The sequence below is a fragment of the Lissotriton vulgaris genome, chromosome 8 (genome assembly GCF_964263255.1).
Source record: "Lissotriton vulgaris chromosome 8, aLisVul1.2, whole genome shotgun sequence".
NCBI classification, from domain to species: domain Eukaryota; kingdom Metazoa; phylum Chordata; class Amphibia; order Caudata; family Salamandridae; genus Lissotriton; species Lissotriton vulgaris.
The window spans coordinates 529827092-529841840 of NC_141696.1; the positions used below are offsets into that span (position 1 = coordinate 529827092).

The 14749-nt window shown below is 44.1% G+C and overlaps 1 protein-coding gene across 3 annotated transcripts in view; it reads right to left on the reverse strand.

Annotated features, from left to right (window-relative positions):
• The window catches only part of ATP11A (ATPase phospholipid transporting 11A), a 941588-nt gene that overhangs the window by 582243 nt on the left and 344596 nt on the right, over nucleotides 1-14749 (reverse strand). For all 3 annotated transcript variants that reach the window (XM_086934336.1, XM_086934337.1, XM_086934338.1), the window contains exon 4: nucleotides 4918-4998. In XM_086934336.1, the coding sequence (XP_086790462.1) occupies nucleotides 4918-4998 (81 nt within the window). The remainder of the gene's footprint in view (nucleotides 1-4917; nucleotides 4999-14749) is intronic.

Sequence of the window (14749 nt, forward strand, 5' to 3'; positions counted from 1 at the left end):
CTTAACACCTTGGCTGCTTGGCAGATTCTTCCTCTGTGCTGGGACTCAATGTAAATGGTTGTGGTCATGACGAGCTCAGCTCGTCATGAGCACCCTAGAGGTATACCTCATGAAGAGCTGAGCTCGTCATGAGCACAGAAGGGGTTAAAGATTGTGAACTGTTTTAAAAGCTAATTGAACTTGCGAGTGAAACCTTCCTGAAGAACTTTAGACAATCCTTTTGATACCAAAGTACTGTGGCCCCATTTAACGTTATATTGGTCTTGTATTAAGCCTGCAATTATCTACTGCCATATTTTCATAAAGAAGACATATTTTTACATAACTACGCCTGGTGTCCATTTGTGGTGGGTCTGTATATTGTTGTATGTGGTCATAAATGCTTAACTAACCAACGCCCTGGAATTAGCCTTGTCTGCTGGCGCCACACTACCTCGAGGGTGAGCAGGGGCTATTCTGAAGGGTGATCCCCTCATCCTGACTAGAGGAGAGGGTCCCTGCTTGTCACAAGTTCTTACCTGTGCCAACCAGAGACCCCCAAATCTAACAGTCATCTCTTCCGGAACCTTCTCTCCTCAGGGGCTCTGGTTCGGTCTCTGCTCTCTCTCTCCTCTAGGAGGCACTGTCTCTGTCTGTGCTCGCTCTCTACTTCTAGAGTCTCTGATCTCTCTTTTCTCATCGGCTCTGTCTCTGCTCCCTCTCCACTGGAAGGCCCCTCTCTGTCCTTTCAGGAGCTCTGTCCCTCTCCTCCCAGGATCTCTGTCACTGTGTTCTTTTCCCTCGGGAGACTCTGTCTCTCTGCCCTCTCTCCTCTCACAGGCTTGGTCTCTGCTGATCTCTTCTCAGGGTCTTTACTCTCTCTGCCCGGGATGCTCTGTCTCTTCTGGGAGGGCGCCCTGCACTCTCTCGTGTTCTCCTCGTCCGGACCCCGCTGTCTCTGCCAGGGATTCGAGGCGGGAGGCCGGTGTCTCGGAGCGGCATCTCTCGTTGCTGTGGGAACGCACCCGGGCACTGCCCTGCCCTGGGACAGGCCTCTCAGCTCGAGGGCCTGGGACACATAGGACAATCCGGCCGGGGAGCTCTCAGTGTGAGATTTCTAGATAAGGCGCGTGCATTTGGTAAAATGAAGCGTCAGTTAAACATTAATGTACCACGATAGAAACAAGCGGCCAACCACAACTTCAAAGAAGCCAATGGCGACTAGGGGAGCTCAATAAAAGGGGGAATAAATGAATAGATACCGCCCCCACATGTTAATATCCGCTGAGGGCCATCTGGGGTGCACAAAATAGGGAGCGCTTTATTTTAAGAACTAAAGAATATTCAGCCACACCATCATACTCTGCTGCCGTTAATGACCTTCTGGCGGCTCACTGAAACCTCTGTCTGACGCTGGTACCTCCATTTTAGAGGTTGAGAAAAGGAAGAATACTTGTGGCCTTGGTCAGGAAGCCCAGTCACACCGCGTCTGTGCCAAAAGCAGGCTAGTCTTTTTTCCCTTTCCATTACCTCTTTCTGTGGCCCGTGGTGCGCACTGTTTGCATGGAGTTGGAGATGGCAGGAAATAGATAAAACATCTATTTCTTTTATTTTGGTATAATCGCGGCACCCACGCTTTACTTTTAAAATGTTATAGGTAAAGCGCGAGTGCAGCGATTATACTAAAATGAAAGAAATTTATGTTTTTTCTATTTCTTTCATTTTTGTATAATTGCGGCACCCGCGCTTTACTTATAACATTTTATAAGTAAAGCGTGGGTGCAGCGATTAAACTAACATTAAAGAAATTTCTCTTTTAGAGCCGTCCCACTTGGACGGGCTTGGCCTGACTTACATGTGTGGTAAAAGGTTTATTATCTTCTTTATGGGGCCATCTGTTTCGCCCAATAAAGAAGATAAGAAACCTTTTACCACACACGTAAGGCAAGGAATCCAGTCCCAGTGGGACGGCTTCAAAAGAGAAAAGAGTACATTACTAATACCTCCTTTCCAATGGCTGGCCACCGTTTAGCATGAACGGTGACGCCAGCCAATGGAAAAGAGGGGCGGGGCTTAACCTCGCTAGTGAAACGTACTCTGAAAACATAAAATCTCTCCAGCGAGACGGCACATGTGCGCAGCCTACGCTAGCCGAGAACTAAAAACTGGCAAAATGGAGGCTGGGTCAGCTGACTTTGGACTGCATACATCATTACAACTACCTGGGGGTTTGGTTTAGTGAAACAGGCCGCCCAGGAGTCCACCTCCACAAAATGAAAGGGAAAAGCATTATCTACGCTCTCTGTAAACTATAGGCTACCTTACATAGTCCTACAACAACAGCTATCCAAAGAGTTCTGAGGGCAAAATGAATACCATCTCTTAATTACGCACAACAGGCATTCCCTGGGAAATTCCCAAAGGATCTAGAAATAATCTACTGCACAGCTTACAAAAAGCTATTTCACCTACCTGCCTGAACCAGGAACAATCTGGTTCGGCTGGAATTCTTCCTCAACCAACAAACACTGGAAGAGATGGCCTCTCTGAGCAAATACTTCTACCTAACAACGGCGGCACTGGAGAACACAATGAAGGCTGCTATAAAAAGTATTTTTTTAGAATACGGCAAACTTTGGTCAGCCGGTCTCGCCTCCACCAAAGACTTCTTGCAACTTGCAACAGAAAACTGGGACCCCAGGATAGTTAAGTATGCCACTATCAAAAGCACAATAAAAAAAACAAGTACGTCTACGCTCTCGTACCTTGGACATGGAATCCCTGGCAACAAGAGGAGTCCCAAAGCCGCCCACATACAGAACACAACCTCAAATACCAGGCCGTGGGGAGACAAGCCCTACACAGGATCTTAGCATCCAGACTACACCCTCTCCCCCTTAAAGAATTGTACCCTACCGGGTCAGCAAGACCAGTGATCATGGAGTGCCGGCTTTGTAAATATAAACGTGAGTCTTTGGTCCACATCTTATTTTGCTGCCTGGCTCTGCGCTTAGCCCGCAGAATCTATCTCAGGCCGATCTTGCTTCAATTGGGTACTCGCACCCTCAAAGGAGGCAGTCCATCAACTTTACACACAGGACACAGTGAAGCACATGGCTACTTTTAGCAAATTTGTACAATGTACCTGCACAAAGTTGATGGGCGCTACCCCCTAAGCAATCAGGCAGGCACTCGTGCGGAGGCTGCCTATCATCTTTTATTACCGGACTAGTTTAATTGAAGCATGCAAAACCTTCAACAATTGCTGTGTACACAGATTTATCACTTTTTAGACCTTGGATTTTAGACCTCTAGATTTTAATCCTACTGTTTTCTTTTAAATGTAGTGTTCTTCTTTTCTATTGTAATGGTTTTGAGTAACCACGCAAATAAAGGTATTCATTCATTCTGTTAAGCATTCCTCATTGTACGCTGCTTGTCTATTGTGGCTGTGTATTTAGTTCTACGCCCTTGCTGTTACTGCCTTACGTGTTCTTGTTTAATCGCCAGGATCAGTGGTCACAGCTGACAACCTAGGTGGGGTTTCTTGTCTACTGTGACTATTGTCTTTGAGTTACATTTATATCATCACCATAGGTATCAGCTCCACAGACCCTGCCTTTGCATGTATATCCTATAAGTGGGTATTTGCAGTCAGTATCTGTAACAGCAATTGTGGGTGAGGAACTTACTGAGCTTCACTCTTACTGTGTGGAGTTGTCGGGTGCTTTACCCCACATTCCCTTTATTGTTAATGTTGTTATGTGTATATATAGGTCTTGCATGTCCGTCCTGGTTGTAGTTATTCAGAATGCTAAATTGCATTTTGAGTGCCCATCCTTTCTGAGTCTTAGTCATCGTGTTCACTTATGCAAGCTTCCCCTTTGGATCCCTTTTCTTGTCTGACTTGCTGCGTGATCCTGGGCAGTGCTGTACTCTTCTTTCTGCTTACGTTCTCTACCTAGTCACCAGTCCTTGCTCAAATCCCTGACTGTGTCCCAGACATAGTCCCGGACAGTCCGTGACACTTTTAAGTCTGGTAGTTGTACTGAATCTGGACTGTGTCCCAACAATCCTCATTATAAAGGAGTGTTCAGATATGCTAGGTATCTCACACTTTTTCAGTGTGGGGGATCTCAATTGTTAGTATGAAGAAGAAATACAGTCTGCAACAAGCTATTCTAGTGCTGATATGTCACTTCACCCCACAGACACCTTCAAATTGATATATTACACTTTAATATTTTGATGGACATGGACAACTGTTGAGATTCATCAAGGTAGGAACAAATTCAACTTTGGGGCAGTGATAATACAGGGAGAGCTTGCATTGTATTGGACCCTTCAGGAGGAGAGCATACAAAAGAAATGGGATCAAAGAGACTGATGGAAGCGAAGATGCCTAGGTGTCTTCTCATGTAATACCTCGAATGGACAACTCTCCCACTACTGCTCAGGATGTCTAACTTGACAAAAGACGCATATTGTTGCCACACTGAAAATATGACAGGACATGCTTTTGAGCTGTAGCTCAAACTATTTTTTAGGGGATTGTGTGCATTATACTTAGATAACACTGGTGTCAACATTGGCACTAAAACTTTGTATACAATAGTCACAACAGCTAATTCTGTTCTTATTTGAGATGATAAGGCATATATGAACATTGTAAGGTAAAGGAGGACCATAGTAGAAGGATTTCAAGATTCTAGGTGCAGAGGAAATAAAGGAAATAGTATTTTGGTCACTGGTAAATATGCATGCATACCTGAAACAAAAGAAAACAGGTTTAAGTGCCCATCTCTGTAAGACGCAGGCTTCTAAAGAACACTTTGAGCACCAAGGTATTTTCATGTATATGCGAAAAACAGCACACAGAATACACCATGCAAGTAAAGCAATACATTCTATGAAATCCATATTACAAGTGATGCTCACCTGTTTAATTGCGGTTACAGTGATCACAAAAAAAAGTGGAAGCCCGCTTGTCACAGGACTCGTTGGAGTGTCAATAATTAACTAAAACGAAAAGAAAGTCACAAATTACTAAAAGCTCCCATCTTCAACAGTTCAGTCACTCAAACAGATATACGCCTATTCCTCCAACTTGAGACATGAACTTTACTATTTGCGCTTCCAAACCGTACAATGTAAATTATTTGTTGAAAATCTTCTGGAATAGCAGGGAGAAAATTATGCATATAATGTAGCTAAATCTTCCACATATCATTTGACAGTAAATTCACATATATCAGTAGAGCCCAAACAAATGCCTAGCATGAGATTTTTCTTGTGATCTGATATATCACAATTGTTATTCTTCAAATTGTTAAGTTTTCAAGTCTCATATCTTTGAAACTTAATTTGAAGAACAAAAGTTGTGATAATAGACCCTGAAAAAAATAGTTGAATTCAAATGAATAAACTCTAGATCTGTGTGTGAATTTATCCACTAAAACGATGGTCCCGATTCACAGACACTTACTCATTTTGGTATTCACAGAAGGCACTTACTCATTTTGGTATTCGCAGAAGGCACTTACTCATTGATGAGTAAGTGCCTTCTGTGAATATCAAAATGAGTAACTTACTCATTTTGAGTAACTTACTCAACACCATGAAAACCTCCCAAGGCGGAGAATGAGGCATATAAGGAAGACAAACCATAGAAGATAGCGCCAAGTCACAACATTGAGCACCATACAACGGCAAGATAACAGCACCAGGAGACGCATAGAGCCCAAAGGATCTCAAGGCCCACTTGACATAAGCAGAGCTATTCCCACCTGGAGTACGGCATACCCAAAACAACGGGGAACACCTCTTAGGGCAAACCACAATCAGAGGGCCAGATACAACAACCTGTGGAACACTGCCACAGTAGGCTTACTGCCAGCACAAAACACAGAATGCATCTAAAAGATGCGAATGAAAGGGTAACTACCCCAGAACATGCGAAAAAAAGATCGGAGGCTTACTGCCAGCTCAAAAAGCTTAATGCATCTAAAGGATGCCAACTGAGAAGTACAGGCTAAAGGGGGAGGGTGAAAGCCCGCAAGGAGGCACTGAACAGCTGATTCAGCGTGGGCATCAAACATTAAAACCCCATCAAAGGGTAGATCAACAAGTCGTTCCCGGATATTCTCCGGGAAGACGCTATCCCGCAACCAAGCATGGCGCCACAAGGCAACTGAACCAGCCATATAGCGGCCTAGGGAAACAGCAGTATCCAAGGCTCTGCAGAGTCCCACAGGGCAGAGGTAGCCCGAGCCAGGACACACACTGTATTTAGTGACCGTAGGGCAGCACTAGTGGAGGCAAAGATGTTCCAGCTCCTAAACTAAAGCCATCTAGACTCCGGGGAGGGAGGAAGCATTAACTGAGGCAAGGAACGGAAGGCAGTTTACAAAACAAACCCTTGAACGTCAGGGTGGACAAATAAGAAAACTTGATCATGTGGAGCAAGATGGTGGCGGTGCAAGACAGAACGAGCCACCAGATCACGGGAAGCTGGCCGAACCCAGGTGCCCAAAAGGGCATCATAAAAAGAAGCTTCAAAGGGCAGAAGCGGCTCCACATTCCCTGACCCACGGTGAAGGACATCAAGCAGAGGTTCCACAGACAAGGGAATTGAAAGGGGCTGCATGTTCAGAACACGAGTGGCCAAGGAGACTACTCTTAGAAAAGCCGCACTGGCCTCGGTAGCCCTCCGTGGAGGGGACAGCAGCTCATCTGTAAGTGAGGACTGTAAACTAAGCCTTCCAAGACACTGAGGGTGCAACCAATGCCCAAAAGAAGGGAGCCCCATGGGCGAATGGGGGTCCTGATGGGGCTCTTGAGGAGGCAGGGAGCCTGCCAAGTCCAGGGGCTCCTAAGGAAGCGTGGAAGCGAGGATCCTGCCGGGTCCACAAATTCTAGGGGGGGCACAGGCAAGGATATATCTGGTGTCGCCGGACGTGGGGGCGCTGCCAAACTGTCTCCATAAGCTTCCAGAGAAGAGTCAACAACCCGGCGTCGATGCGGCGCCAAAACGACATTGGTCGGCGCCGATCGTGCCTCGTCTGGTGCTGACTCGGCTCCATCCGGCACCAAGTCTGCGCCGTCCGGCGCCGATTCCACCACCAGTACAATAAGCTCCGCTTCTTAAGGAGGAGATGGCGCCAGAGCCGAGGAGGCAAGCCTCAGGCGCCGCACCGGCACCAACTCAGCCTCAACTACAACAAGTTCCGACCCCGAAGTAAGAAGCGGAGTGGAGCCGGGGAGGCGAGTTTACGGCGCCGGAACGGCGCCGACCCCTGATCCGGACACTCAGTCGCCTGCCCGGAAGGCTGAGGTGTGATCGAAGCAAGGTTTTGAGCACCAGCAAACACCTGCGAGACCCCAGGGAGCCTCATGGGACTATGCGGTGTGACAGGGGTGCTATGGGTCGTAGAGGGAGACACAGCCGGGCCACACCCTGACAACACCATATCTCCGTCGTCCCTGGAGGGCAAGGGTTTATGTCCGTCAGGGACCCCGTAAGTAGCGGAGGCCTGGAGGACGCCCGAGGGACAGGAGAGGAACCAAGAGAGGCCTGCAGAGCTGCGGCATAGGCCTCAATCTGGGTACGAGTCGGCCCGTGCCCGGATAGGGCGGATAGGGAAGGGGGACTGCCGTGGGCGCACATCCGGAAGGTTCTGGGAACCAGTGCCCTCGATAACAGATGAAAGTGAGGTCGAGGACCTCGGCGACATGCGCCGTGACTTACCAATAAGGGGCGAAAGACGTGCCCGGGCCCCGGATGGAGACCGACGACGCAACTGGAACCCAGAGGGGCCTGCTGGCGATGAGGAGGCCATGGACGAGACGACTCCGACCGGGACAGGCGAGCCGAAAGAAGCTTCATCCGATGCTCTAGCCGGGACTTCGGCTTGAGGTGTTGGCAGTCCGTCGAGTCGTGGTGTTCCCCCAAACACCACATACAGATAAGATGTGGGTCCGTCGCGGACATTTGCCGCAAACAGGAAGTACAAGTTTTAAAGCCCAAAGGCATCGCACACTGTTCCAGACGTGAAGCGTCAAAAAAGGCCTAAAAACAGGCCAGAAGAACCGCTTACTTCGGATCCCCGTTGCACGCGGAAAAGAAGGAAACTGACGTCAGGGCGCCAGGAGGGACTTATATGACCTCGCTGCCATCACGTACGTGGATGGGGTCAGGGCGGGGTCATGTGGCGCCGTCCCCCGGCGCGTAGAGGTGCTGCTGCAAAAAAAATTCCAGATCCAGTCTTACGCCTGGGGTTATTCTAAGTTAAGGAATCTGCGCTAGATGTCTCTATCAGGTGAATGGTTACATGCAGAGTGACCTAAATATGAGAAACTGTAAGATGCCCTAAGGTTCTGTGTGCAACGAGGAATGTAATTCATCCAAGATTGTAAACGGTGAAAGTCTGATCGGAAGGCAAAGATCCAGACAGGAGATGGCAACTTAGCTTTAGTAACTTAGTGATAGAGTATAGGTACATGCCTCACTCTACCACCTGGAATCTTAATTTTGTTGTTAAGCTTTATTGTAACATGAAAGAACTCCAGCCACTGGTCAAATAGTCAAGCCTCCAACAAACCATTACTCGTAATCCAGCATCCCTTTCACAGGATGCATTCCAAGAAAGAACACATATGAGCTGACCCAATACACCTAAGAAGGGATGAAGGACATACTAAAATAATAAAAACAAAATAGACATACGATGCCCAGCACCACACACCCCCAACCCCAACAACAAAATCTAACACCTAAATATTATACATTAAGATAGTTTTACAACAAAATTAAGATTCCAGATGTGGCCATCCTCCATCTTAATCGCTCCTTTGAACACTTTGATAACTTTCATTGGTGTACTGAAATGAGATAGAGCATTACCTAGATTCTTGGGTAATTTTATTTTCACCACGTCCCCCACCTCAACCTCAAGGGATTTGACTGATTTGCATAGATCATATCTCATCTTCCTTTGCTCTTTAATATGAAGTTCTTTCCTCATTCCGTCTGTTAACTGTTCATCCAAATCAGACAGTTCTTTACCATACACTCCCACCCATAGGTGACAACTTGGTATGGGGAACCTGTGTCCTAAATTGTACAAATTGACTAATTCAAGTGGTAGAGTGAGGCATGTACCTATACTCTATCACTCTACATCTTAACATCTCAATCCAACTCACCTCCCTCTGTTTAGTTATTTGAATTGCTTCCTTAAGTATCCTGTTACATTTTTCAACCATTCCGTTTGTTTCTGGGTGATACAATGCAAATTGCTTGTGTAAAATATCTCTGGAATCTAAAAATTCTCCCATTGCTTTTGATGTAAATTTCATCTCATTAACCGTCAAAATGCTTTGGGGTTGCCTTCACGCAAACAAACACTTCAGACAAAAACTTCACAATTTGTGCTGAAGTAATCCCAGCTGCTACCATGACTTCAGACCATCTGGAAAGTGTGTCCATCAGTACCAACACATACTTGGATGTGAAGCCACAGCTAATTGATCCCAAAATATCTAAATCAACATCTCCCCACACTTCTTTTTGAATCCCTCTTATTACCATGGGGGGAGTTCTAACTTTAAGGGTCATATTAGATAATTTACAATCATCACAATCTCTAATCAATAAGGTGTTCTCAGCCTTTCCTTTGTTTTACTAATTACTTGATGTCCCTCATTTGCCAAACTTTCCAAACTCTCCTTAATACTAAGGGGAGGAATCAATTTGCAACTTCTCAGTACAATGCCATTGTCAACAGACAATTCCTGTGAAAAGCTGACTAGACCATACAATTGTCATCACAAGAACACAAACCTTTTGCTAAAGCAATACTTTCTCTCACAGTCTTCAACTTCACATCCTCATTTAATCCTTCCAGTTACTCACTTTCTGACACACAACCACCGGTCACCACACATACTTTAACCTCATCCTCAACCCACTAAGCACCATCACTTTCTCCTGCCCCTTCAACTTCACTAGTTAATCTTGATAAACTGTCTGCCAATTTATTCGCACATCTTGGAATATGTTTTACTATAAACTGAAAACCTTGCAAACCCACAATATCATAAGAGGCACAGTCCAAACTCTTCTTTCCAAAAATCTCTTGTAATGGTTTATGATCCAATTGCACTACAAAACGCACACCCCTTGAATTTTCTGAGAGCCCAAAAGAACGCAAGAGACTGTTTCTCAACAGTAGAATACAGCATCTCTGCTCCTCTTAGAGCATGGGAGGCAAAAGCTATTGTGGCGTCCTCTTCATGTTGCATTTGCTTCAGGACAAAACCCCAACCCTTATCAAATGGGTCAGTAGAGACACAGCATGGTGAGCCTGGATGGAAACTTAAAGTGATTTTGCTGACAACAATGCAGATTCAATATCACTGAACTCATTCTGACAAAAGCCCATCCACTCAACCTGAGTTCCTTTTTGGAGCAACTCTCTGATGCAACATGAGCATTTAGCAATATTTAGCACACATCTGGCATAAAATTCAGCCATACCTAAGAAATATTAAACTTCTTCCTTCTTGTTAGGTTGTACCCAATTTAGGAGAGCTGTCACTAACTCATCATTAGATTTCATACCAAATTCAGATATCACATGATCTAAGTAGGTTAGCTCTGTACAACAGAATTTACACTTCTCACTTTTCAGAGTGATCCCTTTTGTGTGGAAAATACTCAATACATCTTTAACTTTATGTAAATGTTCCTCTAGTGTATCAGTGAAAATGAGGACATTGTCCAGAAAGAACTGAACCCTATTAATGCCACCAAGTAACTGTGTCATTAGTCTTTGAAACACAGAGGACACTGAACATAGTACAAACAGATTCCTATTAAACCTCTAAACTCCAAATGGAGTTATACAGGCAGTCACATTTTTCGATTCTTCACATAATTTAACCTGGTGATATGCAGAACATAGGTCCAATATAGTAAAATACTTGGCTTTCGACAATAAACTGATTATTTCTGTAATATTGGGTAAGGGAAATTTGTCTTCAATAACTTCCTCATTCAACTGCCTTAGTTCTGCACAAAGCCTGATGTCCCCAGAACTTTTTGTGGCTACCACTACTGAAGCAATCCACTGAGACTCTTCAACATCACTATCTGCCTGTAACCTTTTAAGTTCATAATGCACTTTCCCTTGTAGACTAAAATGAATGTTTCATACCTTGTAAGAGAGATGTAATGCATCCTTCTTAAGACGTACATGTGTTTTTACCCTTTAACACAACCAACGTTTGAATCAAAAACATCTGAGATTTTTTTTATCAATATATCTTTCATGATGTCAACTTTGTGAATTTGCACTGAGGAACTGCATTTGGATGTAGATAACTTCTCAACAACTTTTGGTCTGGCCAGCTAAAAATAGTATCACATTTTACTAGACATCTGGGTCATGTAATGCAACCTTCCCCTGAAAATATGTAGAAAAATAATATTCTGAAACTAGTGATAACTTTGCTCCAGAATCCATCATCGTGGATATACTTATGCCATTTAGTTCCACCACATCAGATGGATACTCACAGTCAACATTTGAAACACAATTCACATCATGGACTACTTGCAGAATAAAGTTAGAATCATCTTCAACTTAGGTTTTGGTCTGTAGATTTGCAACACTTAGCAAAGTGTCCTTTTTTTTACCACATATGTTACACACAAAGTGTAGGGCTGGACAATCTTTTGAGTTGGCCAAGTGATTAGGAGACACACACCTGTAACACACCAACTTTCCTTTGGTCACAGTTTGGTTCTATTTTTTAGACTTAACATTTTGAGAATACATAGACGCAGTAGATTATTTGTACTTCTGTAACTCCTTGATACAGAACACTGAATGCTCTACTTGTTTTGCTATCATTAGTACCTCAGTAAGACTTGGATCACTTTTAGACCACAGTTCCTGTTTAATCTTAACACAGTTGCTCTCAAGCATGAACTGATCACGAATTTGTTCTTCAACACAATCACCAAAATTGCATGAGGCTGCCAACTTACGGAGAGTAGTAACAAAATCTAAAACCAATTCGTCATCACCCCGTTTACATTCATCAAACTAGAATCTTTGAAATATAATAAAAATTTTGGGCAACAAATGTTTATCTAATTTTAACAATGTACTCTCAAATCCACTTAGAGACGCAGTCCACTCTCCTGCCTCCTCAGAATGAATATATGGTAATGTTTCTACAATTTCCTGCCCCTCAGCACCAAGGCAATGCATCAATAATGAAGTTTTCTTTTCCGGAGATAAATTAGTTCCACAGACCCTGTTAAAAAAACCTTTTTGCACTTTGGTCAAGGAAGCGGAGGGTACCCTGTTGTTATCTAGAAAAAAGTAGTAGAGCGATATATTGCATTGCATGATATATAAAACAAATCCACCCAACAAAATGAAAATACCACTAAATATATCACCGGCACCAGGAAACAGTATCTGAATCCAGCTAAACGGGAAAGAAATAAGGTTAATGTAAATAACGTTTAACATTGAACAAAGGTGTACTCTGTAGCATAAATGAAATTTTCTATACTCCGAGAAATTACTCCTATGTTGGCAGTTTTCTTGTCTTGATCATAAATGAAGATAAGGATATGACGTTGAATCTCAGCAGAAACAAAGCTTTTACTCAAGTAGCAGACGAAGAGGCTGGAGCAAAGAGCAGAGCACGATTTGATCTTGCTGTCGATAGATACTGCGGTCTTTGCACTGCAAGGAGAACAAGAAGGGAACAGTACGGCAAGGCACTTCCTCGAGCCCAAGACTTGTAGAAATCTAGAATGAGATCCCTGGCACAGTGGTGTTTGTCCAGTTGTCTAGAGAGCGGAATGCAGCACGAGAAAGACAGGGCAAGTCGGTAAATAGGGTAAGAAAACTCACATGCATAACAGAAAATTGTTAAAGCCTCCCAATTGAAGCAGTGGCACATGAAATTTAATAAGAGAAAGGATCCCAGAGGAATTTAATAATATTGAGGCAAGATAATCTCAAAACAGTACCTCATAGTTAAAATATGCGCAGTGTTGAAGTTCCTTCACGGGACGAGGTATCCCATTCTTGTTGTCAAATGTGGAAGTGCGATCGGAAGGTAAAGATCAAGATGCTAGATGTTAAAGCTAAAAAAAGCTTTATTATAACATGAAGACACTCCAACCACTGGTCAAACGGTTGATCCTTCAACCGCCCTTACTCACAATCCATCATCCTTTTCACAAGAGGGACATACCAATATCATCCAAAATAGACATACAATGCCCAATACCACATAAACAAATCCTGCTGGACTGGTTTTTGTATTGTTAGTCCGGAGACTCATGCAGTGACTACTTTCCTCACTTGTGTGGTTACCCTGACCAGGGAATTGGTGAAGGATATTTATTTACCTGGATATACTGCTCAGCAACTGTTTGTCATTGTAGCCTGCTAACAACTGTCCTACGGTAATACAAATCCCACTAGGTCAACTCAACCTTCCATTCTCCTGAGGATGCTAAGATGAGTACCACTGAGTTGAAAAACAAACATCTGTCACTTTAGCGCCTAGACACCCTCACAGTTGATTAGCCACGCTATACTAATTCAGGTAGATAGATGGAAAATACCAATCTGGGTTAATACAAATGCATGTTAGAAGTACACAATATAATTATGGTAGACTCTACTTAGCTGCCAAGTTTTCAAACGCTTATGTGTGCCATTTCAATGGTTCAGTGCACTTATGAGTGACATTCACCTGACAAATGTGTAACAGTTAGAGTAACATTTCTTTGTCAATACATTCAGTCACTTTCTGGGACATTGTAGCACTATAATAAAGATGTCACTATTCCCTACTGCGCCAATCAGGAGTCAAATCCATTTGTCTCTAGTTTCACACAAAAATTAAATTAGGAATTGTGCAGGGAGGCTGTGGAGGCATAAGCTTAGCCTGCTTACACAACATTTGAGGCTCAGTACTATACAATATGCAACAACTAAGTTTTACAGACTAGTGGCCTTTTGTTGTAGATTTGTAGCCCAGATTATTGGCAATGTTCCTCTTTCCACTGGGTGCCTTTTGCAAGCATGGCAAGTCATTTTTGCCACCTGTGTGTGTACAAAACTGCTTGCATTATATTAAACACATGCATTCAATTGCTGTGTGGAACAACCCTTCTTATTCTGTCCCTTGGAAAAAATATAGTTAAAAAAAATATGGCTCTAGTGGTCAGTACAATATAAACTCGAAGGGTAGCCTAGTGGATTAATGCACATACTGTAGGGATGAGTGATCTGCAGTGCAAAGAGCTAGTGACTCACCTGACTACAGCGTGCCAAAAGAAGTGCATCTCTGCTGGAAAGTGTGTCTACCAGGCTGAGTTTCAGTGCACCGGTTTTCCAAGCCGCTCTGAAGGGCCACATGGCTGCAGGAGCAGGCAGCATGGATTAGGCTCAAAAGAGTTGTGGGTGGTCAAGTCCTGAGCTGTTAGCAGGGGCGGCTCCACAACTAGGGTGGAGGAGCGTCGCCCCACTACTTTCTTGCAGTTTGAGAAGCAGAAACATAAAATGGTAATAACTTCAAATTATTACCATTTTATATTTGCTTCCGGGAGGGTGGGGCTACTCTGCAACCAGGACAGGGGAGGAGGAGGTGTACCTGCCCTCTCCCGAGTGCACAAAGACTGTTTGGTCGGCCCCCTGGGGCCGCCCAAACCAGTCATGCGCACTCTGCCCTT